The sequence below is a fragment of the Ovis aries genome, chromosome 5, assembly GCF_016772045.2.
Source record: "Ovis aries strain OAR_USU_Benz2616 breed Rambouillet chromosome 5, ARS-UI_Ramb_v3.0, whole genome shotgun sequence".
NCBI classification, from domain to species: domain Eukaryota; kingdom Metazoa; phylum Chordata; class Mammalia; order Artiodactyla; family Bovidae; genus Ovis; species Ovis aries.
Window position 1 is genome coordinate 90,684,011 of NC_056058.1, and position 25,197 is coordinate 90,709,207.

The 25,197-nt window shown below is 52.2% G+C and overlaps 1 protein-coding gene and 1 long non-coding RNA gene across 2 annotated transcripts in view; both read left to right on the top strand.

Moving 5' to 3' along the window:
• Positions 1-5,690: 5,690 nt before the first annotated feature.
• Positions 5,691-19,797, top strand: NR2F1 (nuclear receptor subfamily 2 group F member 1). Its single transcript, XM_012179315.5, has 3 exons — positions 5,691-10,508; positions 13,019-13,546; positions 18,713-19,797. Exons 1-3 carry the CDS (start codon positions 10,043-10,045, stop codon positions 18,991-18,993), a joined length of 1,275 nt encoding a protein of 424 aa, XP_012034705.3. The 5' UTR covers positions 5,691-10,042; the 3' UTR covers positions 18,994-19,797.
• Positions 19,798-23,553: 3,756 nt separating this feature from the next.
• Positions 23,554-25,197, top strand: part of LOC121819679 (uncharacterized) — a 42,095-nt gene continuing 40,451 nt past the window's right edge. The window contains exon 1 of the long non-coding RNA XR_006060035.2: positions 23,554-23,909. This is a non-coding gene — a long non-coding RNA (uncharacterized LOC121819679). The remainder of the gene's footprint in view (positions 23,910-25,197) is intronic.

A 25,197-nucleotide genomic window follows, 5' to 3' on the forward strand; every position in this document is an offset into this window, starting at 1 on the left:
ATCTTTATTGGACAGGGCAGCTCCTACGCTTCTATTCACCAAGAAACCCCGGGAAACGGATCCGTTGGGGTTCAGAACTCAGGGCGGGAGGAAGAGGAGTTAAAGAGGGATTAATCCTCTCCCACCCAAACTCGAACTTTGGAACTGCGATCTCCGCTAGGCTGGAGTTAGGGGAGGGGGCCCAAGGTCCCAGCCGTGACAGCCAAGGGTCTCTGCAGTCTGGAGCAGGGGGCGGGGAGGCTGCCAGGCTAGATGGGAACTTGTAGCCCTGGTAACCGAGTATTCCCTTAAAGGAATTTACATTCTGAGAGCAATGCGAATTTTACTTAGAAGAATTTGGGTTTGGGGGGTGGGGGCCAGAACGGTTTCTTAGGAAGTAAAGCCCAGTGCCTTCAGCCCTAGAAATCAAATGTCCTTTTCTTGATAGCCATTCATAACTAACAACCTGAGACTGTTTCTCCTTTATGAAGGACATGTAACAATGGCTAAGAAAACAATTCAAATAGTATTGTAGTCAACATGTGAGACTTACTATAACAATTCTCATTTCAGAACAAATTATAATCAGTTACTCAGCTTGAAAAATTTGGAAATATCTATAGCCAAAAAAAAAGCAAACTTTTAAACTGCTTATTGTCAGGCTCTTGTTTTCCAGTTATTTTTGTTTTAGCCAATTTAATTCCAATAAAAATTTAAAAAAATTACTGGGTAGAAATCGAAAGTAATGGTCTCATCTTACCCCATCACTTCCCACCTGTCATACACTCTCTACCCTCTAAAGAGAAATTCTCCTGTCAGTGTGGCTTCCAGTTGAAAGTGGAAAGGAAATAAGATGTCTTCACTAAAAGACTGTTCATCGTGTTCTCAATTACTTGCTTTTTTTTTTCAGGACTTAAATATGACATCCTAGAGAGTAGGGTCGGGGGAGCTGAAAAAAGAATCAGCTGACACTATCACTTGGACTTGGTAGAGAATCCTAATGTGTGTATGCATACTTATGTGTAAGGGCAAAAAAAAATCCCACCCAAATCCAAAATGTATGGGACACATTTAAGTAAACATCCTTACACCCCCAAAAATCTCTAAGCACATGTGTACAGAGATGTATTCCTATGCAAGCTCAGCTAGCTGTCCACACACATGTATTCACTTCTGGAGTAAAGGCATTTTCATTGCTCCCCATAGTTTCTTTCCATTAAGCGCGATTAGATGATGTCTATTCAAAGTTGCTGATCCAGAGAGAAAATAAGAGGAGATAAAAGGAGATTTCAAGTGACCTCCTCGTCCCTTTCACACCAACCTGAGCCCTAGAATAGCCAAGGATCAACCAACACAAAAGCCCTGTCCTTTCTCTTTTCAGCTTCAGAAGATTTCACGCAAATGGTTAACAATAAAACATAGAACTATCACCAAGTTTGTTAGCTCACGCATTGGGAATACTTTATTAACTCCTCCCACAGATGGGCTAGGTTTATTATCCACCTCTGAAGTGGGTAAATAAAATACAGCAAAACAGGGCATAATTATTTACTGCTCCATGTGGTTTGTATCAGTGGTGTACTATGCTCATTGCTTTTTCATTTGAACTTTACCTAAAGGCCCTCTCCCCCACTAATGGAGGACACTGTAATAAACATATCTTTCCACTGACAGTTTAGAGAGAAATATTGTTTTTATTTACATCAAACTTCTGATGGGTAAAACAGGATTGCAGCATGACCATAGTTACCGACAGATCTGCTGGCTCTGTGAGCCAATACTTTCCTACTACTTTGGTTTACTTTATAGGCAGTGAAGAAAGTGGCATTGAAGATTTAAACATATTCCAGCAGCTTTTAATCAGTGACTGTCCAACTTAGATCTACTTCTGATGGGCTAATCCTGGCGTAAAAGAAATAGGTGCCCTGACAGGTAACTATTAAGGGAAAGTATTACAGAGTGTAGTTAATTGTATTGCCAATGTACTCTAACAAGTTTCAAACTTATTTCAAACTTGAACTTTTCTTCCAAAGCCAAGTCATTTTCCCTAGGAAGAAGAGCCACACAGTTATTCTTCACTCAAGCCAGACATTCAAAATATATACATACATTTCCTAATACAAAGTCTCCAGTTCTTAATTTTTGCATAATCCATTCACATAGCTAAGGCTTGATTTTTACAAAAAGTAAATATTTGTCCCTGGTTTCACTGGCTCGGGGCTAGGAACTGTTGTCACTTTTCCTCCTACAAAAGGCTTGATTTGCATCCAAAGGTCAGTACTTGCTCTCCTGCCATTTTCCTGAGGTTACTCCTGGGCCCTTTAACTGGGGGCCCAAGCAAAAAAACGGGAAGTGCTTCCCTTATCTCTCTTTTCCAAAACACATGCTTTAACTGGCCAGTTTGTGATAGAAAACTAAACTGCTTTTTAAGGTAAAGCACTTTTGTCTGGGCCCAAAGGTGACCAAGAAGTAGTACCCAGACATACCAGTGTGCTAGTGAGTGCAAAAGCCTGCTGGATCCCTGGTTCAACTACAGAGGCAGGCTGAGAGCAGGCAGTCCATCAGAAGTCTGACTCCCAACTTGGCCTTTCCACCCTTGTTTTCACATTGACAAAGGCAGACCTTTTTACAGCTGGGCAGCCACAATACAGACTGAGTTCAGTCTTGCAAGAGGGGGTGGTTTCTGACATAGGCAAGGCTTTTGTTTGTTTGTTTGTTTGGGATTTTGTTCTTAAAACAATCACAAAACATTAGGCAGGCATTACTATGCCTCTCTTCACCCTTTTCTTCAAAAGACCTATGCAAGATCATTTTAAATACATCTTCTTCAACTTCATTTTTCACAGCCTTAATCTCATACCAAGGGAGACTAATTGATTCGGCACCTTTAAAATCAGCTCTTTGGGAAAGGTCTGCAGTAAGATCAGAACAACTGACCTTTCTCCCAACAATTGCAGGCATGTTCATTTCTCCAGATGGGCCTGATAAACGGGGTTATTGCTGCTCTATGGTTTCTCAAAACAGAAGAGTACCATTTGTAACGATTTAGGGGATAGGGAACATATACAGGAAAGAATTTTCTACACATATCTGGTCATTTGTAGGGGCTCTTGAACTAGATTGAGAAAACGTTTTTACAAGGGCACTTTTTTTTTTTTTCAGTATGATTTACCAAAAAACCAAAACAAATGATCCATTGAGTTTGGGGAAAGCCAAATACCAATATCAAAGAGGTCACGGGATTAGTGAAGAATGATTCCAGCCTTAGTAGAAAGAAAGATAGTGGGGAGGGGGGTTGTTCATCAACTAGAAAGTCTGCATAGATCTGGACTCTGGGGCCTGGAATGCAAGTCATGTTGTCTGTGAAGCCACTGCGTCTTTCCTTCTCCCACCAGGTCACAACTGTTTATTGGTTGTCACGCTAGAAGAGAGCAACTGTTGTGTGGAAGGTGTTTAAAAAGTGAGTAAGGCTGAGCTCTGATGCTAGCAATCCACAAGAGGTATAATAAGCCTGATTTCTCTCCCCAAATGGAGAGTACCTTTTCATGTCCCTTGGGGAGACACACGGAGACTTTGTGCATTGAATTAGGCCATGAGGACTAGGAGGACAGAGGATGGCTTTAGAAGGGAGGCCTGGGAGTCCAGGCTCAGAGACCTGGGAGAGGGCTGACTATATATGGCCACGACGCTGGCAGTCTTAAGGAGGGTGCTGAGACAAGGGCCACACGCTGAGACTCAAGTTAGAGGTTCCCCGCGCCCCACCGCCCCAAACAAGGCCTTGGTGGAGAACGGTGGGAGAGCGATCTGGGAAAGAGGCTGAGTGGAAGAAAGACGCAAATTCCAAATGCTTTTCTGCCCTTGCAGCTGAGCATGCCTGAAAATCCCGTGGGTGGATTTTTCACACTTTGAGGACCTACCTGCTCCCGCAAAATATGATCACTTTCTCTTAAGTGCCCTCCCCAACAACAACAGATACCATTATCTCCTGGTTGAGTGTGGGGCGCTTCCAGCCTAAGGACCAGAGTGCCAAATTAAACTAGGAACAAACTACAGCCTCGCAGAGACAAAGCCTAAGCTTCCCTAGAACCTGAGCTGGGGTGGGGTGTTGAGCCCGAGTGGAGGCGCTCTGCGGGCGCGCAAAGCCGATAGGAGAACCATAGGGTCCCGAAGAGAAACTGAGCCTAGAGTGCCGCTTAGGCTGGAGACCAAGAAAGGGAAAAGTCTTGGACTTCTCGAGTCCAAGCAGGGGAAAGCGCCTCTTCTCGAAAAGCTGCGGTTTCTTCTTGCCCCTTCTCATATGCCCTGCAGGAGCGGGATCTGTTCCCCTCCTTTGAAAACCCGAGAGTTTCCACGGCTCAGAGCACCATCTCCAACAGCCGCCCGACCCCCTTTCCGTAACTGAGGCCGCCGTGGGGGGGGGGGGCCGGGGGCGGCGGGGGCGCACCCCTCCCTCCCTTCCTTCCGGAGAGGCAGGAGGCTTCGCCTGAAGCCTCTCGAGGCCTCCACTTCTTTCCCAGCACCCCCGGGGCACGCCGGATCCCCCCTGGGCCTCTTCCAAGTTTGGAAGCTCAGGGTAGGGGGGCCGGCAGGAAGAAGCCCCTTAGAGAGGGTGTATGGGCCCCCACGGCTCTCGGGGAGCCGCCGCTCGTCCTCCAGCCCCGCCTTAGCCCCTAGCCCGCCCGGCCAAGGGAAGGCCAAGGCAGCTCCGCGGGCTCCTTCCCGCGCCCACCCAGCCCTCGGGCGCGGCCCCCGGCGTCGGCTCCTCCCGCCCCCTCGCGCCCGCCCTGCGCGCCCTCTGACGCAAACGCGCGCCCCTGCCCTGCGCGGAGAGCTCGCTGGTCGGTTTTAATTGCGGCTCTTCCTTTCATGCACTCGGGCTCAGTCCTCACCCCCGGGGGAAGTGACCCCTCCCCGCCCCCGCCCCCGCCCCCGCCCCCGGCCCCGTCCCCTGGTTGCTGGGCTGGCTGCAGATCTCGGGCTCTCTCGCCGCCGCCGCCGCCGCGGGTTCTCCGCTCGGGAGAGCGGCTTGGGGGTCCCTTTTAATCCGCTGACGCTCTCACCCACATCAAACAGTCAGCCATCGATCGCGTTACATTAGGGGGATCCCGTTGCAAACGGCGTCCGCAGGTGGGCAGCGGGAGCCGAGCTCACCCGGGCCTGGCTGCAGCCGGGCAAGGCGCGGGCTACGAGCCGACTCCACAGCGGCTCCGGCTTGGCACCCGCCAAGGGGGTTTGGGGCGGGCGGGGGTTGAGGGGCGGCGGCGCGGATTGCCCAACCTGTGGACCCTCCGTCTGCCCCCCCTCCTCCAAGAGGCTCCGCAGCCTCTTCCCGCTGGTGGGGAGGAGGGTGGCAAATGGAGATGGGAGGGCAATCAGTTTTGAATCTGGGCCGATGCTCGGTGGGGCGCGATCCTCAGCTCCGGGGCGGCCCCGCGGGCAGCGATCCCTGTTCTCCACGCCGCCGCGGGACAGAGGCCGGGGGGAGGGCGGCTCCGGAGCAGGCCCCCCCGCGATAAGTTCTTCTCGACCCTCCCCTCTGGCTAGACCGAGGGCACCGCCCCCGCCCCCCGGCCTGCGGAACCCGTGCGAGCAATCGCTGCCTCCCGGCCTGTCCGCGTTGCAACAACCACCCCGAGTTCAAAAGAAACGATAATCATCGCCTTACTTGCCTGGTGCGGCAGAGATGGGCCGGCTCTGGCTTCTGGCGCCCAAGACTTCCGGTCCTGGGTCCGAGGGCGGCCGGGCCCGAGAGCAGGGCGTCCAGGCGCGGGGAGCCTCCGGTTCCCTGGCGCTCGCTTCGCGCTGCCTCTTGCACTCGCTCCGTCTCTTTCCAAGTTCTCTTTTCCTTCTCCCGGTCTCCCTCTCTGCCTGCTTCCTCTGCCCTCGACTGCCTGCCTTTGTACTCTATGAGTAGGAACATTTAGAATTCATATGAGAAAACTCATTCTTTTGCTTCCTTCTTTCCTTCTTTTTTTTCCTCTTTCCTTCCTTTTTTTTTTTTTTTTTTTTTTGTTCTTTTAATCGTGTTCTCGTTTCACCTTTTAACTGACCAGGAGACTTCGGCGCGATTATTTGGGGAGACGAGAAAGGGCAAGGAGCTCTCGCTGGCCCCCCGTCGCCTCCCCTGAAGCGTACAATGGGGCGGCTGCTTGCAGAGTGCATGGACTGTGTCCCTTCATTATTCGAACTGGAGGGGCTGCGGGGCAGCGGGGCGGGGGGGCAAGACACAGGAAAGCCTTTATTCTGCTCTTTCGCATCGTCGCTCGACACTAAGCGGTCGCCAGGTTCCTGACTCTCAGTAGGACTGGAGAGAGACCGGGAAGCGCAAAACGCACCCCGAAGGGGCAGCGCTTCCCCCAAACCCCCTCCCTGATGACATTTAAAGGGAGAACGAGTATTAAAACACACAAACCCTACCTCCGGCAATAACAGCGTGGCCTTTTTTTTTACTCCCACCTTCACCTGAGGGCGTGTGGAGGCTCGGGGGTGCTGGAGCTGAGACAACTTTGACGCTCTCCAGAGTCGAGGGGCGGCAGGCAGGCGCGCAGCTCCGCACCCCCCGGCGGCTGCGGGCGGCGGCTTTGTCACTCGGCGCCGCTGCGCGCCCGCCTGAGCCTGCCTAGGGGAGCGATCGCAGAACGAGGAGGTGGTGGGGTGGGGGGGAAAGATGCGAGTGTGCGATTGGAGAATATGTAACTAATAGAAGTATCATTTTCCCTCAGTACGATCTTTCAAGGAAGAAGGAGGAGGGAAAAAAAAAAATCCATTGAAAGAATTTTCAAAGTGCTGTGTCTTGGTTTGCAGAAAAGGCACAGGGCTGCGTGCCGGGAGGAGGAGGCGGGGAGGAGGAGGGGACCCGACCGCGCGTCTCCGGGACGCGGCTCCCGTCCGCTAGGTGGCAGCCGGAGCCAGCGATTCCTGCAGGCCTCGCGGCGGGACCCGCTCCTCCCGCCCGGGCCTCCTCTGGCGACCAATCGCCTTTGGGAACCGGGGGTCTCTCCCCTCTTTCCCTCTCTCTGCCCCCTCCCTCTTCCCCTATCTCTCTCTCTCTCTCCCCGTCCTTTCTTCCCTCTCTCGCCCCCCCCACCCTCCTCATCCCCACCTCCCTTCCCCATCTTCATCCCTTCTCTCTCACCCTTTTCCCCCTTTTCCTGGGACTCGGACTCGGCCCGCACTGACCGCCCCCCCCCCCCGCAGCAATATGAGAACTTACTACTCTTTTATTAACAATTATTGGAGCGTTCTTTGGAGGTTAAAACAGCCTGAGGATATCAAAAAGGGGAAGGAAAAAAAGGAAAAATCGGGGGGGGGGGAGTTTATTTTAAACATCACCTTTGGGATGAAGAGGAACCATTGATTCGGACTGATTTGGGGGGCAATTTCTGCGAATTCCAGGAGTGCTTTTTGTCATAATTGAACCTTTCATTTTAAAACCAAAATATACGTTGGATCAAGGTGGGGGAGAAAAAAAGCCAGCAAGTCCCTACTTTGTTTCTTAAAGGAATATAAAATGAGCAGAATCTACTCTAGGGCTGTGCTTGTATGTGAAAACACAAAACAATACAAACCCAGAATATTTTTCAGGACTCGTTAGAACGGTAAGAGTTTTAATTCCCATTTAAAATTTTCCTAACATTTCCAATGATCGTCTTCATGCTCATAAAAGCTAAATTTAAAAACTTTTCAGAAGAAAACAAAATAATGCCTGATTCTCTTTTTTTACCCATTGCAAGGCATTCTTCCCCTCGCCGTCCCTTCCCCCTCTGGTGTTGGTGTATGTGTGTGTGTGTGCGTGTGTGTGTGTGTGTGTGTGACCATAGACGACCCATACTAATCAGGTCTCAGAGTAAATAGCAGCGCAGGGCGATCTCAATGTAAATTGCGCTTGTCAGAAGCACACCCCCCCACACACACACTTTCTTTCCTCCTCCCCTCGCCATCCCCGTCAGTAGGTAGCTGAGAGGGAGGGGAAAGAAAAAAAAAAGAAAGAAAGAAAAAGAGGAGGGGGGAGGGGCTCTCCAACCAATGGCGTGCAGGAGGCTTGGCTAACCTTAGCCTCCCATTTTCTCTCCCCCCGATTCAGGGCTCTGACCAGTCAGTCGCCTTTGATTATCAGTTGCCAGCAGCCCTTCTCTTGGCTCCTTGACACGAGCTCCATATAAGGCAGCGATCTCCATAGAAACGTGTCAGTTTCAATAGTAGTGTCAAAGTTCACTATATACAGACATTCGCACAGATCCCCCTTTCGGAAACACTGCTCTGCGAGTCCTCCCGTTTAAACGCATTCAATTTTGGGGTCTCTCTCTCTTCTCTCTCTCTCTCTCTCCTCTCTCTCTCTCCTCCGCCTCTCTCTCTCTCTCAATCTCTCTTTCTCTCTCCTCTCTCCCCTTTCTCTTTTCTTACATATTCTATTAGTTGTTTCCCCGTATTCTTCTTTTTCTCCTTTTTCTCCCTCCTCCTCTCTTTTACTCCATTCCTGCAGAAGAGTGAGGGCTAAACTTAAAAAAAAAGAGAGAGAGAGAGAGAGAGAGGAGGAGGAGGCACCCCTTTCGTATTCTTCTTATCGTTATTTTATACATATATGATTTTTTTTGGAGGGAGGGTGTTGGTTCCCGGCTGAAGAGCACTTATTTAAAATACTAAAAAAAGAACATTTTTGGGCGATCTCCAGGGTTTTTTTAACTAGCTCTGTGTGTTATAGCAGAAGAAGCAGAAGAAGGAGCAAGAAAGAGGAAAAGAAGAGGATTATTTATTCGACCTACTTTGGATGTCTCTCTCGCTTTTTTTTTTTTTTTTTTTTTGCGCAATTCTTTTTCTTCTGATTTTGATTTTTTCTGTTCCGCTGTGAATTCGTCGCCGGCGTGAATTATTTCGTGTTTTTCTCCCCCTCCGTCACCTCCCGAAAGAAGAAGGCAGCGAGAGCCCGGCGCCACCGGTACAACAAAAAGAGCAAAGTGTGTGATCCTCCTCGCTGGCTGCCTCCCGCTCTCCAGCGCTGCCTTCCTGAATGGCTGGCTGCGTCCGGCCCTGGACCTGGCCGCCCGACACCAGCGCGCCCTGATCGCCGCCGGCCGCCTCGCCTCGCGCCCGGCTCGGGCTCACCGCGCTCCCCTCAATCCCGAGCCCAGCGAGGGCTCCCGCCGGGACAGCGGCGGCGGCGGCGGCGGCGGCGGTGGCGCGGGCAGCCGCGATCCCCGGCTCGCGCTCCGACTGCGGCCCCGGCTCCAGCTCGGACTCCGGCCCGGGCCCCGGCTCCTCCAGCGGCGCTCGCCGCTGCAGCTGAGACAGCGGCTCCAGAGGCGCCTGCGGCCGCGACCTCCTCCTTCGCCGCCGCCGCCGCCCTCGCCGGCTTCCTCTATGTCTGCTCTGCGGGCGCGCAGCGCGTAGCCCGAGCGGCCGGCCGGCCGGCGGGCGGGCGGGCGCCCGGCGCGGGTGAGCGAGTGTGTGTGCGAGTGTGTGTGCGTGTGTGTGTGTGTGTGCGCGGGGTGCGGGCAAGGCGGAGGGTGAGTGTGTGCGCGCGCCGTGGCCCATGCCCGCCGCCCCCGGCGCTGCGCCCCGCGCCGCTCCCGGCTGCCGCCTGTGCCATTTCTGATTTTGCAACTTGGGGGAAGAAGAAAAAAGCGAGAGAAGGGAGCTTGCTCGCTGGGGGGGGGGTGGGGAGGGGGGGAAGGAGAGCGGGCCCCCCCAAGATCGGAGCGCGGGGGGGAGCGGGCGAGGGGAGCAGGGGTGTTGGGGGGGGAGCCTGAGAGCCTGGGGGGGCTGCAAAAAGAGAGAAAGAAAACAGCAGGAACCACAACAAAACGCCAGCAGGGCGGGCGGGCGCGCAGCAGCAGCAGCGGGGCGGCCGAGGCAGTAGCGGCGGCGGCGGCGGCGGCGGCGGCGGCGGAGGCAGCAGCCGGTGCCCAGCTCGGGCTCGGCTCCCGCGACCCCGGGGCGCCGGGCGGGCCCCCCGCCCCCGCCCCCTCCCCCCTTCCCCTTCCCCTTCCCCTCCCAGCGCGCCCGCGCGCCCCGCGGCCCTCGGCGAGCAGCTCGGCTCCCCCCAGCGCTCCCCGGGCCCAAAGATATGGCAATGGTAGTTAGCAGCTGGCGAGATCCGCAGGACGACGTGGCCGGGGGCAACCCCGGCGGCCCCAACCCCGCAGCGCAGGCGGCCCGCGGCGGCGGCGGCGGCGCCGGCGAGCAGCAGCAGCAGCAGGCGGGCTCGGGCGCGCCGCACACGCCGCAGACCCCGGGCCAGCCCGGAGCGCCCGCCACCCCCGGCACGGCAGGGGACAAGGGCCAGGGCCCGCCCGGCTCGGGCCAGAGCCAGCAGCACATCGAGTGCGTGGTGTGCGGGGACAAGTCGAGCGGCAAGCACTACGGCCAATTCACCTGCGAGGGCTGCAAAAGTTTCTTCAAGAGGAGCGTCCGCAGGAACTTAACTTACACATGCCGTGCCAACAGGAACTGTCCCATCGACCAGCACCACCGCAACCAGTGCCAATACTGCCGCCTCAAGAAGTGCCTCAAAGTGGGCATGAGGCGGGAAGGTGAATATTTCTTCCGTGCTTTTTCTCCCGGAGCTTCGCCCGCCTCCCCGGCCCTCTCTCTCTCTCTCCCTCTCTGGCGGGGGTGGCTGCTGTCTGGGGCTGGGGCTCCTGCGGTCCCGGCCCGTCCCAGCTCCCCCCGGTCCCCGTAGCCTTCCTCCCCCGGCGTCTCCCCCACCCCACCCCCTAACCCCCACCCCAGCTCGCTGCCGCTGTCTCCCCCTCCCGGTCTGCGCTCGTCTCCCCGGCTTCTCCACCCCGCCCGCTGCCTGCTCGGGACGGTGCCCCTAGGATCGTGAGCTGTGCTGGAAAATCCCCTCCCTCTGTCTTGGATGTGCTCGGTGTGTGTCTCTTTCCCGCGTGTGCGTGAGGATGCTTGGAGCTGTGCTGGCATGAACTTGGGGGGAGGGCTGCTTATTGCCCCCAGAAAACTCGGTTTCTGTGGTTTTCGTGTTTTTGTTCTTTTTCATTCCCCTTTCCTCTCCACGTCTTCATTGCCCTTTATTTAAGATGGGGGAGGGCTGGAGGAGACTGGAGGATTCTGAACCATAGATCCCTGACTGCATCATCCTTTTGGAAGCTTAGCTTGGAAAAAGAGGAGTGAGATTTATTGCACTTGTAGTTCTAATTAGGAGGGAAGGGGGGGCGAGGGGGGGCTTCTGGCCTGTTCACTGGTTCCCTCTCCTCTCCACCGAGCTGGGGCCGCCTCCTCCAGAGCTGTGGCCTTGTTTTCACCCCTCTACTTTCAAAGGAAAGTTTGTGACTGAACCGTGCTTTCATAGTCGTGTCATTTTTTTTTAAAGCATGATACTCGTTTTATTTCTTCATCAAACTCCACCCTCTGTTTAAATACTGCATACAAATTACAATTTACAACGGCATTTACCGATCCTTCTGATTTGGCTATAATGCATAGACTGCAGCTGGCATGAGCTTCGACATCATTTAATCCCTGTGTTGTATGGCTTTGGTTTCTTTTAACACAACTTTTGATGTTGTATTTAGATATGCTTCATGTTCATGTGGCAAGAAATGCAGCACTTTTCTTATAAATATATCTAGCCATTTACAGTTAAAGTTTATCTCCTGACAATCATTAAAGATGTCTTATAGTCAAATTAGCAAACCAGTCAATTTTGCAGAATGCAGATTACTTCTTCTTGTAATTGACTTTAAAATTATATTTTATATGCCACAAGAAAAGAAATTGAATTTCTTCAGATCTCAAGGAGCAGGCAAATATGACGACTTCATTTCTAGCTCCAGGGAGATTTTATAGGCATCTGAAGAAAAAAAAAAAAAAGCAACTTTGAATTGTACTCTCATTTAATTGAAAAATAACTGCCAAGTTCAAAACTATAATTAGAAAAAAGTATTCTAGCCAGTTATGTTTTAAGAGTTTAAATTGCATTGAGGCTTGCATTAAAATGAGAATCAGTGCAAACTTAAGAAAATAGTGTACAACCTGAAGTAAGAAAGCTACATCTACATGGACATATCTATATTAATTTGTTGGGGGGGGGGGAGAGTTCAGTAGCCCTAACTTTTCCTAAAGTTGTCTTTGTTTACATGGCAATTTAAAATGCTGGCACTGTTGAAGTAAAACATATACATAAAAAAAAAAAAACTTTGGTCAGCTTTAAGAACTCAAAGCATGCTTACGTTCTGCATTCAGATGGTTAATGAATCCAGTGTTTTTGCAGTTGCAAGCTCGTGCATTCACTGGGCAAAAGCTGGCTGCAGGTTGCTGTGGCACCTCACAGGACAGACATTAATTATATTTTCCACTTTTTTCAATAATGTTTGGCTACTGTAAGTTCAACTTCTTTCTTGATTTTTTTTTCAATTTTCTGTTGCTTTTAACAGTGAGAACTTTGTGTGGGGTGATGGGGAGGAGGGTATACGGGAGGGGTGCAGGATACTTGTTTTCTATTAAAAAGTTGTAAGTGGTGAGTAGGGTATGTAACTTCTGTCTATTTTAAGGATAATTCCATAGCATTTTTAGAGAATATGGAAATGTTTTGAATAAAACCTGCTTGCTTGCAAATGAAGAGGCAGCTAGGCATGTGCCTAGAACCACAACCTTTTCTCTGGTTTCGCCAGGTTTTGGTTTTTGTTTTACCCTGATTGGGTTCCTTCTGGAGGGGTGAGTGGGATGTCATTAATCTGTGTGTGACCTTGTGGTGGTCGAGGGGTTGGGGTGCACTTTCTCGGTCAGGCTAGGCTGTTGGGGGGGAAGCCCTTAACTCAGGCCTAGTTCTGCCTGGGTCTGGGGTGGACAAGAGCGCCCGAGATGGCCGGGCGGACCGAGCCACGGAGCTGGAGGGCTTCACCCCCACGCCTTCTTCCTCTGGGTGTGGGCCGGGAGTGAAGGCCAGCGCCAAGGAAGATGCTCGGCGCTGGTGGCCGCGGGGACGAGCCTCGGCATTGTGTCGGTGCGCTGCGGGGCGGCCCGGGCTGTTCGCAAGCCCCCTGGATGCACATTGCCTCTTTTCTCTCTTTCTTTTTGTCAGCGGTTCAGCGAGGAAGAATGCCTCCCACTCAACCCAATCCAGGCCAGTACGCACTCACCAACGGGGACCCCCTCAACGGCCACTGCTACCTGTCCGGCTACATCTCGCTGCTGCTGCGCGCGGAGCCCTACCCCACGTCGCGTTACGGCAGCCAGTGCATGCAGCCCAACAACATCATGGGCATCGAGAACATCTGCGAGCTGGCCGCGCGCCTGCTCTTCAGCGCCGTCGAGTGGGCCCGCAACATCCCCTTCTTCCCGGACCTGCAGATCACCGACCAGGTGTCCCTGCTCCGCCTGACCTGGAGCGAGCTGTTCGTGCTCAACGCAGCCCAGTGCTCCATGCCGCTGCACGTGGCGCCGCTGCTGGCCGCCGCCGGCCTGCACGCCTCGCCCATGTCCGCCGACCGCGTCGTGGCCTTCATGGACCACATCCGCATCTTCCAGGAGCAGGTGGAGAAGCTCAAGGCGCTGCACGTCGACTCGGCCGAGTACAGCTGCCTCAAAGCCATCGTGCTGTTCACGTCAGGTGAGGCTGCGGCTGCTGGGAGGGCCAGGCAGGCGCTGGGAGCGCCCGCCCGCCGGCCCCGCGCCGCGCCGCGGCTCCCGGGGTGGCCAGGGCCCTCGTCGGTCCGCGGGAGGCCGGGCCGAGCCCGGAGCCTGCGGTGCCCGCGCGAAGGAAGCGGCCGGTGGCGCCGCTGCCATCTTGGGAGCGCGGCGGTGCGGGAGACGAGGCGGTGCGGCTGCGGGCCGCTCGGTGGCCCGGCCCGGCCCGGTCCAGCGGCCTGGAGCCCCGCGCGGGGCGGCGGCGGCGGCGGGCGCGTGTCTGGCCGGGTTGGCGGGCGGTGGAGGGGGGGTGACGGGGAGGCGGTGCCGTGGATCCGTCTGGCTGCGCGCGTGTGTGCGGTGTGCATGTGTGTGCGATGTGTGTGTGCGCGCGTGTGTGCCGGAGCTCGGCGTTTCTGGGGGAGGAGAGGAAAGGAAGGGAACATGGGAATGTGGCTTTCTCCTCTGCGTGGCACGATCCCTGGTTGAGTTTCCCGACACAGTGAGACACACACACACGGAGAGGTGGCAAGAGGAGAATCCGCGCAAATAAATCATAAATAATCCCGCTTTATGGCTGCCTGATTTTCCCTTATCGGAAACCATTCATGTTTGCAGTTGCTGAGGTTATTGAGGGTCGTAAAAAATGGATTCGATCTAAACAAGAAAGATAAAAAACAAAAGCAATGCCGGAGAACCGGCAAGTATGCGAGGATTCCCGCCCGGAGATAAATCTCATAGCCCATGCAAAGTGCACGAACGTTGGAAATTTAACAGGGTGCGTTAAAAATATCAAATTAAATGTAGGCAGTGGTAACATGCATGTTAACAATTTCTCTTATGATAGATGGTTCAAATTAACTTCCAGGAAAGTGCATTAGCGTAGCCTTTGAAGGCTCTCCTCTGAGCCTCTGAGAACACTGCCCCCCTTTTATTATTGTAACCTGCAAGAGGGAAACATATAAACACCCAGGACAGCAGGTAATGGGGGGAAATATAAACAAAGCCAGAAAGGACGATGGTGGGGAACAGAGCTGCTCAGACTGGGTCTCTGGCCTTGCCCACTGTGAGTAGAGTTAGCTGCCGTTTTTTTACCACCATTATTGGCGCTATTGTTTTTAATTCCTCCATTCAGAGAACAAATAAACCATCCTAATAAATCTATCCTAGAGCCAGGACCTCCAAAGGCCAAATTAAAACCATTCTTGAGGAGGGATGGCAAAACCCCTCTCCCAAGGCCTTGCTGAACAGTAAGCAGTGGTATAATCTATCAATATTTCCTGGCTTTCATGCGTGAAGAATCGTATTTACATTGTATTAAAATGACTCTTAAATTTGCACAATATTGTAATGTAGCAAATGTAGTATTAATATCGATCTGAACAGCAGATAATTTATTTAGACAAGAGCATCTCATTTGTATGCAGGGTGGCCTGAGCCGTGGACTTGGACTGCCCCCCTTTTACTTTCAGTGCAAATGCAGGTCTGCTAGTGGGAGAGGGAGTTATTCTTTGCAAGAGGATAAAGTGAGAACCTTAAAACAAATGGAAGATTTATTGAATCGCCTCCTCGGTGTGTGAATGCGTTTTATCTTAATAAGTCTTCTTGATGGAAACGTGTTTTTCAAAAGTGACAAAGAGCCTGGGAAGTAGCGACCCGGCTGCTTTAGTTCTGGCAGGCCTAGAGCCTGGCTGGCTCTCTACTACCCAGCTCTTTAGCCAAATTAATCAGGAAGCAAGCCAGTGTCGGGGAAGCTGGGGTTTTAAAATCTCACCCAGTGAGGTGTCTTGAAGCAGAAATGTGACTTGGAGCTGGACAGAGGTCTTCTCAAGCAAAGTCTCCCTCCCTTTTCCTTGTCCCCTCCTAAGGTCCTTTGAACCCCCTTGACTTTTCTGATCTCCTGCCCTTTCCCAGAGAGAGGCGAGGACCGTGCAGGCTGCAGGGAAGATTGTGGAATTATTCATGCTTTTCTTTCAACTTTCCATCCTAAATTGTCCCTGTGAAAAGTCTTCCTTTTTTTAAAAAAAGAAAGTTTTTCCAAAGACATTTCTTAAACCAAGTCTTCAAGGTGCAGGGGAGGCCAAGAAGTGAACAATGACATTATTTTGTTGGGAAAATTGCAAGACTATCTGAAAATGGAAATAGAGCTGTCAGTAGTAATTCACCCCCCCCCTCCATATAACACATTTCCACTTTTGACTAAACTTGTTTTGATTGCTAGCCAGAAGGGAATTCATGGGAAGCCTTCTCAAAGTCATCCAACTTTTAAGCAAACTTTGAATGATGGAAAAGACAGTTTTAGACATATTGTCCAAGGAGGTTTGCTCCGGCTAAGTATTTGAAGCTGGCACGGGGGTTCCCTGTGGTGGTTTTCACATTTGGCCTCCGGATGGTATGTTTAATCCTTAATATTCTGGACGGCATCCAAGGACGAGGTCATGACCTGAACTTACTTTAAAAAAAAAAATTCATTAATTCATACACCTAAATATTTTCTCAAATAAATGAGACTTTCCCTGAAAGGAGCCATCTAGTTAACATAAATACAATAAATCCATTTTCAGCACAATAATAACTTTGATTTCTAGTTATGGCAGCTGATTACATCTATATTTCCTGAACACTAAACTCTTCTGAATGCACAACATGAAATACATTCTCTGCACCACAAAGGCTAAGCCAGGACGGCCTGAGCGGTAATGGTTATTTATTTACATAATTTCTTTTCCATACACTGTAGAAGAAATATCGAGGGTTCCAACATTGACACTCCCATATAAAAAGCGAGACATGGATTTTGCACATTCTGCCTCCTTTTCTTATCTGGGGTATAACTCATGGAGTGTAAATATATACTCGATCTCACCCCCTGCTCACCTAGTTTTGCTACCTCAACCACCTACTTGGTCTGAGAGCTCACACTGTCGCTCCACAGTTGGGGGGATCCTGTGGCAGAAATATCTGGAGTAGTAATTAATATCTAGAGTGGGAAGCCAGACCCAGTCTAGGGCTCCTGCCCTGGAGGAGGCCACAGCGCTGGCTGGCTGGCACTTTGCAGCAGGGGCCCAGTTACAGGCATCCTACCTTCAAAGCAGGAAAGAACCCTGACAAGGAAGCCAACACAGGGCCCAGGCATGCCTTTCCAGCTCCCTTGGAGTTGCCTAGCTGGGGGACAGGTAGTGACCTTGCACGCTAGGGGCCTTAAGGGTAAACAGCAGATGCATATTTTACAGATCCAAAGAGATGCCATGTGGGTCTTTAAAAAAAAGAAAAATCTGCTGGGGTGCCAGTGAGTCCCTTGCATGCTGCTTTCTCTAAGGCTGAGTGGGATCCTGTGCCATAAGGGGCAGATAAAGCCTGTAAAGCAAGATATATGTAAATATGAGTCTGCCCAGGGGTCATAGAGCAGGATCTGGTTAGCCTGCAGAGCTAAGGGCAGACCTCAGGGTCCCCTCTCCAAGCACTGAAGCACCAAAGTGCTCCTGCCCACAGCCTGCTAGCCATAAAATCTCCCTGACTTCCCAAGTCAGGCTAGTGTGGATGCAATCGAATGGCTGGCTGGAGTCATTAGACATCTGAGAGGAACCCAATCTGTATCCAGGGTCAAAGGAGACCTGCCTCAGAAGTTCTTGAATTATCACTAGTTTTATTTGTATTTTTGCTCAAGGCCATAGCCTTGTAGATGAAGGTGTTAGAATGCTTTGTAAGTCCCAGTTCTTGAAATAGAGACATAAAGCTCAAGAAACTCAACAGACACAGGTTCCGCTTTGAATCATTCTCTGTGTCATCTTTGGGTTACACTTGCCCATTCACAATTAGACAGTGTCCTTTGGTGGGGGGGCAGGCATCGCCATGCATGCATTTCTTCACAGATCTATCTATATATTAGCAAACTCCGCCTTTGATCTCTAGTCAACCTCCTGACTGGCTAAGGGCTCCTCTGTGATCTTCCTGGTTTTTTTTTTTTAAATATTTATTATTAATACAGGAAACAACATGGGTGTTTGAACTAGGAGAAGAAGCCTTCGCTTCCTCTGATTCCACCTTCCCCTCCACTGGCTTGCCTCTGATTAGTTGATACAGTATAAGCTGCTGTCTCAAAATAGTTTTAGTAGACCAAGAAGAGCCGCTGGTTGACATGAGATTAACACACAGGTTTTCAGACGTTTCCTTGCATATAAGTGCATTTTTCTCTTAGTCCTGTGACAGGAAGCCTGTCTCCCCAAATCCTCCTTCAGCCCCCACTGCCCAGTTCTCAAGCAGCAGCAGCAGCTGCCCCCAGCCCAGCTTTGTGTCTGATCGCTGAAGTTGTCTCCTTTCTGCAGCCTGAAGTAACTAAGCCATATTCCTTCTGATTATTATACAGCTTACAGAGATGTGACCAGTTTTCAATTACTTGATCTAAGGCACCGATAGAAGTGTTCACCCTCACTAAGGATTTGCTGCAGACTTCTTGCTTGCATAGATAGTGGATCGCAAATCCTATCTTGCTAAAGCCTGGACTTGATCTGATTGCAGGCACTGCCAGCCTACGATTCCTTACCCCCCTCCCATGCGTCTTCTGTGCACCACACAATCTAGGTTCTCCTGCTTGGGGTCCTTTGAGTTTGAGAGAGGGACTCCCAAGAAGTGTTTTAGAGCCGCCTCCAGGCTGCCTATTTCTTCAGGGCTCCTGGACACCCCCAAAATCCAGGGCAAAGGGGGCAGAAGTCCTTCCTTTAATGAGCACAGAGGAAAAGATGCTCCCCTGCAGGCGGAGGCCAGGTTGCTCCCTATAGCAAACATGGCTCCAGCATCGTACATTATTTAACCCAAAGGTGAAAGAGGAAACACAAAGAACTAGAGAGAGTGTGTCTGCAAGTGTGCGCTCCTCTCTTCGGCTCCCCTAGGCTCGGTGGGGGTTTGATTTATATTTTTATTGGTCTTGGGGGCTGAGGGGAAGGAAATAGGGAAGAAGGAGTAGGGAGCCACGGGGAGGATTTTTCTTTTTCCTCCAATTTGTTGTTGTTGTTTTGTTGTTGTTTTTACCCGTTTGCTTCTTATTAAAAAAAAAAAGAAAAGGAATGGCGTGTTGTTTGTGACCTTGCTGGTGGCTGACCTAACCGTGTGCCCCTCCCCTGGTCTCTCCTTGCTGTGGCCGCGCGGGCAGATGCCTGTGGCCTGTCGGATGCGGCCCACATCGAAAGCCTCCAAGAGAAGTCGCAGTGCGCGCTGGAGGAATACGTGAGGAGCCAGTACCCTAACCAGCCCAGCCGCTTCGGCAAACTGCTGCTGCGGCTGCCCTCGCTGCGCACCGTGTCGTCCTCGGTCATCGAGCAACTCTTCTTCGTCCGTTTGGTAGGTAAAACCCCCATCGAAACTCTCATCCGCGACATGTTACTATCCGGGAGCAGCTTCAACTGGCCTTACATGTCCATCCAGTGCTCCTAGACCTTGGGCGCTTCCCACCTGCCCCCAGCCCCTAGAGACTCACAGCACCGGCGGGGGGCCGTGGACTCCAAAGCGGCGGAGACACCAGGCGGCCGATGCAGGGTGCGGCAGGGCCGGGCAGGCGGGGAGGAGGGCCGGGGGGGGTGGCGACAGGAGCCGCCCACCGCGCAGACGGGCAAACCGAAGCTGCAAACCTGGAGGAAAAAAAAGAGAGAGAGAGACTCTTTTTAGTATCAGATCCGGGAACACGTTGGAAAGGAAAGAAAACAGACCCTTGTGTCTGGTGAGAAAAAGAAAACCTATTTGGGAAGAGAGGACCATGAAAATTTTACTAAAACAGAAGGAGACTAATGGACCTTCCAGGATTTATTGTGGACGGATGTGGATATATTCTGTACAGAAAACAACACCCATGAAAGTGGACGGAATCCTCTGTAGAAACACACACACACAGACACACACACCACACACACAGACATTGTTATTCATTTTGTAAAATACTAGTCTTTATTTTCATTTTTTTGTAAAATTTAAACATCGTATGCACATAAAAAAAAGAAACAAGAATTAGGGGAAAATAACATTTTCCAAATAATTATAAAAAATTGTCCTGTGTCTATGTATCTATATCTGTTTTGTATTTTTTTCTGGTTCCAAACCAGATTTCCTGTGATTCTATACTAATAATTTTTGATATAACCCTTTGCTTCTTATAATGAGTGCGATATATGTTGTCGAGGCTGTTCTTCAAGAATTAAAATCGAAGTGAAAATTTAAACAAAAAATAAAAAGAATTTAGCAAAACCCACGTGTCTGGTTGCTTGACAGATGTCATCAGTGCAAGAGAACCCTCCAATTAATTTCCACTCCAATTATTATTAGAATGGGGGGGAGAGGGGGGCAACTTTAAGGTTCATTACCAAGTTGGCTAGATTTATTTCCTAAAACCAAGGAGCTGCTTGGGGATTGTAAGTGTGGAAGCCCAGGCTCTGCGTGGGACAGAGTGGGCAAGGAGAGCGCCCTTTGGTGCAGGTGTGGGCAGCAGCCATGGCGACCTTGTAGGTGGTGGGCAGCCCGTACCCAGCTGGCCGGGAGGCTGGGACAGACCTGGTCCCCGTAGGGTAGAGTCTGTGCCGCCAGCTTCAGCCTCTGCAGGTGGGAACATGCCTGGCTGGAGAGGCATGGAGCCCTGGACATAGGGGTTTCAGGACAGAAAGATGCCTCTGCATTTGGCTGTGACTAGAGGCTCAGCCTCTTCCTAGCCCTTCTCTAAAGAGAATTGGGGTCTCAGCTGTGAGCCCTGGCTTTGCTCCCCCTACGGTTTGCTGAAGAGCTGGCTATGCTTTGCCCTTCACTCCAGGCCCTTTGACAGGGGTTCCCTGAAGGGCCCTCCAAGCTCCGTTGGACATCTGGAAGGGCCCCCCCTGTGGCACCTAGACTTGTGGACCTGGAACCTGGGGGTCCGGGAGCTGGACTGGAGCTGCTGATTTTTTTGAGAAGCTTCATTGAAGTCCTCGTGGACTTTTCAGGGCAGAAACCTCCTCCTTGAGGCCTCTGCTTGGGGGTGCGAGGGAGGGTGCTCTCTGTAACAGCTTTCAGAGCATGAATGTTTTACAGGATCCGAGTTGGCACTGCAAGAACACACATAGCCAAGGGAACTTTTTCTTAATGTATTAAAAAAGCCAGGTCTTTTAAAATAATACCTCTTTGCTTCTCCCCTCACCTTCTCCCCCAGCCCCAAACAGCCATGGATGAGGCCAAAGCTATACTTTGAGAAGTCAGTGGCAAAGTTTGCTGTCTAGAAGTCTCCAGGTGGCTCCAGTCCACCTAAAGTTTTAATGTTCCGGGTGTGGTGCAGCCTGGCACCACTTTCTATGAAGAAGCCCCTGCAGGTCTGCCCGGGGATGGGCCTGAGCCCTAGGACAGCTAGACTGATGAGGTGTGTGGGTGTGGAAAGCCCCCCTGGGGCCACTGGGTCCCTCCTGCCTTCCTGCAGGTCCCACCCAGGTCTGGGCCTCATCCTTTGCACCACACCCAGGGACAATGTTTTGGGGGCCTAGGCTGAATCCTTTGCAGGCTGGGCACCCAAGGCAGGAGGGGTGTGGGAAGAACTCATATTCAGCTGTAGACCACCTCCCAGGAAGTCTCACCGGGCCTTCCTGGGGGCAATGCTGGGGGTGGGGGAGGGGAGCTGAGTTGCTTCCAAACTCTCACCCATCTTTCCTGCCTTTCTTGAAATGAGATGTAAATATATTCATTACAGTGTGATCCCTCTGATGAAAACAGATAAACATTTTCCTAGGTCAGAAACATAGTTTTCAATTAATTTCAATATGGAGGTACAAGGCACCCAGTGTGGGACTGGTCCTGGAAACCAAGGCCCTGGTGTAGGAAGCACTTGTTCCAGGGGTCCGGGGGAGACAGTACTAACTTGGCTCTTGCTGGACAGGGCCAGGGACATTGCCTACAGCCGACAGGATCCCAGTGACCTTTCTAAATAAGCCTGGGTCTAAACTGGGTGGGGGCGGGTGGGCAGAGGACCAACACAGCATAGGAAGGAGAGCTGGCCTTCCCTGGGTCTCACAGAGTCCCTCACAGGCTTGGTCTAGGAACCTGGAGGCTCGGCGCAAAGGAGAAGAGATGCTCTCTGCTCAGTTCTCAGGCAGCCCCACCTGGGGGGCTGCAGGTAGGGGGTTTCCATCTGCCGTTCTCCTGGGTGGCTGGGGTGGTCCCCGCCTGCATTAGACATACGGAGACAGTCATCTTAAGAGGTCTCTGTATCTCAACCAGAAACATGGAACCTTCTGGGGACTCCGAGGCCCTGTGGGCATCCCCCCCCCCACCCCCGCAGAGCCGGACAGGAGCCGCGCTGTCCGCCTGTGGAGGCTTCCGTCTCTCAGGGGACACGCAGTCCAGCCGCAGGAATCTGCTCGCACTAAGGGAAGGTTTAGGAACTGAGACGGAGACACCGGTTGAGGCTTCCGACGATCAGGAAGCCTTGTCTAAGCTCCCAACCATCTAAATGCTCCTTGGCCCAGCTGACCCGTGGCCGGTGCGGGGCGGGGGTTTCGGGGAGTTGTTAGGGGATGCGGGGTGGGGGGGAGGTAAGGGCCGGTCGCCCCAAGGAGGAGCAGCCCAGGAAAGTCCGGGGTAGCCGTGCTCTAGATCCTGGACGTCCTCAGACCCTGGGAGCCAGTGGGCAGAAGGCCGCCTGGACCGGGGGCGTCTCTGCTTTGGGTGGTCGCCTGGAGGCCCCTGAGCAGCGAGCCGCGTTGGAGCAAAAGGCTCCAGGAGGAGCCCTGGGCCCCGGGTGTGAGGCCCGCGGGCAGGTGTAGGTCAGACCGGCCGCTGGGGGTGCGCGGAGAGCGGAGCTGGTATCACTGGGGGGTGGGGAAGTGTAGAACCAACAGCCCCCCACCCCGCCCACTCAGGGCGAGAGGAAAGCCATCTTAACAGGTGGAGAGCGGCCCACACAAGGTGACTTCCTTCTGGAAATTACCTGTGACATCTAAAAGCCAAGCGTTCCCTTTTCTAACCCAAACACTTGCTGGGTGATTGAGAATCTGAGGGGCCTTTGAAGTCGGTTTAAACTACTTTAGCCACCCAGCTTTGCTGAAAACATCAAAAAAAGACTGTCTTGGGGCTGGCTCTCCTCCAGGAATCTCTAGGGACCCGGGGCTGCGGCCCTCAGCCGCCGTGGAAGGACAAGGACCGGCCTAAGGGAGTTAAAATCTGACCTTTGCCCCCGACACGCACAACTCAACCTGCGACCAGGCCTGGCCGAAAGCCCTCCGGTGGGGGATAGGCCCACACCCCTCCTCCCCCGACCACCTAGGGCTTCTGGAACTCTGCCCCTCGGTGGGGGTGGGGGGGTTCAGGCTCACCGGTCTCTGGCGGCTGCAAAGGGGGTCGGTCCGCTCCTGGAAGCCCCGCGGGCCAACTCTGCTCCAGGAGCGCCGAGGATCTGCAGTACCCCAGCACCCAAGGCTACCTGAGCTAGTCTGCTTGAAACAGGCAAAAGTTGATTTTTATTTATTTATTTTTTGAATCCTCCTTCTCCACCTCCGCTGGTAGGCAGCCCTTCTATCTCTTACAGCGGCAGCATCCCCTCGTAAGCTTCTCGATGTCTCAGAACACATCACCTGAACGTCTCCGCAGTGGGAAACCACGAAGGAGCGCTGGGGAGGGGATTGCGGGGAAACCCAAGTGGGGAACTAATAAAACTCTTGTTAGAGGGCCTGCTCGGATCCGTGGCGTCACTGGGCCTTTTGCTCGGAAAGCCAAAGAGTTGTATTCCTAAATGAGTTAAAGACCCATTTACCTCTGTCGTGTTCTATTCATCAAGCCCCAAGTTGAGAGTTCCTAACATGAAACTATTTGTTTGCTTACACAACCAGCTGGGCGCAATTTCACGTCTGAGATATCTATCTGAAAGCGCCCCTCATTTATTATCTCTCCTTGTCAGCGAATCCATTTTCCAGCTCCCCCTCCCCCCTTTGGATTATTTATTTATTTAGGGGGTGGTGGTGGGGGGGGACTCCTCTGCCTGGGAGGACCTGGGTCTGGAAGGCTCCCAGGGGAGTGGCCGCTCCTACCCGGTGTCTGCGTGGACCAGGGTCGCGGAAGGCGCGTTCGCCGCCACCGCTGACCCCAGCGGCCGGCGGGTGGGCCCGCCCGGAGACGACAGAACTGCCTTTCTGCCTGGATGTCCTCCCCGCTAGCTCGTCCCAGAGTCAGCCACAACCACCTGTGCGAGGCAGGGGTGGGCGGAGGCCGGCCCGGGGAGTTCACGAGCCTCTCTTCCGGAGTGGGGGACCCGAGATACGAGATACGACCCGGATTTGAGAGATGCTTTACTCAAAGCCTCACCTAGTCCCGTGGGGCCAATTTCTTCTCCGGGGGCCCCGGAGCGCGGAGTGAGTAACCAAGATGTAAATAGTTGTGTGATGGGCTGGGGGAGGAGGTGCGGGGTGGGGTGGGGTTGGGGGGGGGGACGCAGCGCATTTATTGTGTGTGCTGAGGGAAGAGGGCTGCACGTGGTTTCAATTTTGAAGCACAAAGAAATAACAGGCAATGCAGAAAATAGGTTTATGAATGTAATTGAGAGGAAAGAAAACAATTAACACGGTGCAAGGTTGCACACTCGGTTGGCCACACCTCACCTTCTCCTCTACCCCAATTTTGAGCAATCCGGGATCATGGGAATAGAGTGGATCCAGGCAGTTGGAGCCAGCTGACAAGGCAACCCCTGAAGGAGATCACAGTGATGGGTGGATAATGTGTCTATCCATCTCCTAGTCGGCTGAGGCCTCCTCCAACCCAGCTGAGAGAAAGAGATCAAATCCCCAAGCCCAAGGTATAAAAGAGCCCCAGTAGTGAAGGTGGAAAGGAGAAAGGGGTGTCTGTAACCGAGAGGAGGGAGGAAGAGAGAGAGATAGCCAGGGATTTCTTTAAGACAGACCAGGCTGGTCTCCGCAAGCTATCCTATTGTGTTGATTTAGGAAGACATTTGCTGTATATAACGTTTAACGCTGATAATATCATTGCACAGCCAGATAAATAAAGCGTTGGCCCAACAGTGGGGTCAGCGATCGATCTCTAGGCTCAGAGGAAAAAGGAGAGAGACAGGGTCGTGCACGAGCCTCTGTGTGCTTGTCGGCATGCATGAGCCTGAGTGTGTGTGAGCGTGAGGGTGTGCGAGAGAGAACCGAGTCTTCAGCTGGCCAAGAGGCTCATTAGCATTCCTAACCCATGGACCTGCGCTGACAACTAACAGAGATATCCCGCTCACCACCAGGCCTCCTCTCCTTTTGTCTTCAGATCTGAAGGAGAAAAAGATTTCTCCGTGGAAGCTGGAGCCTGAACTTACATTTGGTTGTTGGAGATTCTGGGTATTAAAATAAAAGAAAAGAAAAGATCCTAGGATCTCGCCTGATCTTTTACTCTGCTTTTAGAAACTTTCATCCCCAAGAAGGAAACTTTTTTGCTGTAATAGGCTTGTTGAAACTCCAAGATTAAATGAGACAGAAAATCCTCTGAAAAATATTTTGCCTTTTCTCCTTGTTGACACACAGAGAGGTGGATGTTTATACGTTTGGCTCACAGACACATGTAAAGCTGGTACTTGTAGTTAAAAGATTTCTAGACTATAGCAACCAGGGGTTGTTTGAGCTTTTTGTTTCTCTTCTTTCTTCAGCTTGCTTT

Excerpts from the sequence above, each read along its gene's own strand:
- NR2F1 (XM_012179315.5), top strand. The coding sequence starts at position 10,043 with ATGGCAATGGTAGTTAGCAGCTGGCGAGATCCGCAGGACGACGTGGCC. Across the intron at positions 10,509-13,018 it reads AGTGGGCATGAGGCGGGAAG|CGGTTCAGCGAGGAAGAATG; the intron begins GTGAATATTTCT and ends TCTTTTTGTCAG. Across the intron at positions 13,547-18,712 it reads CATCGTGCTGTTCACGTCAG|ATGCCTGTGGCCTGTCGGAT; the intron begins GTGAGGCTGCGG and ends CCGCGCGGGCAG.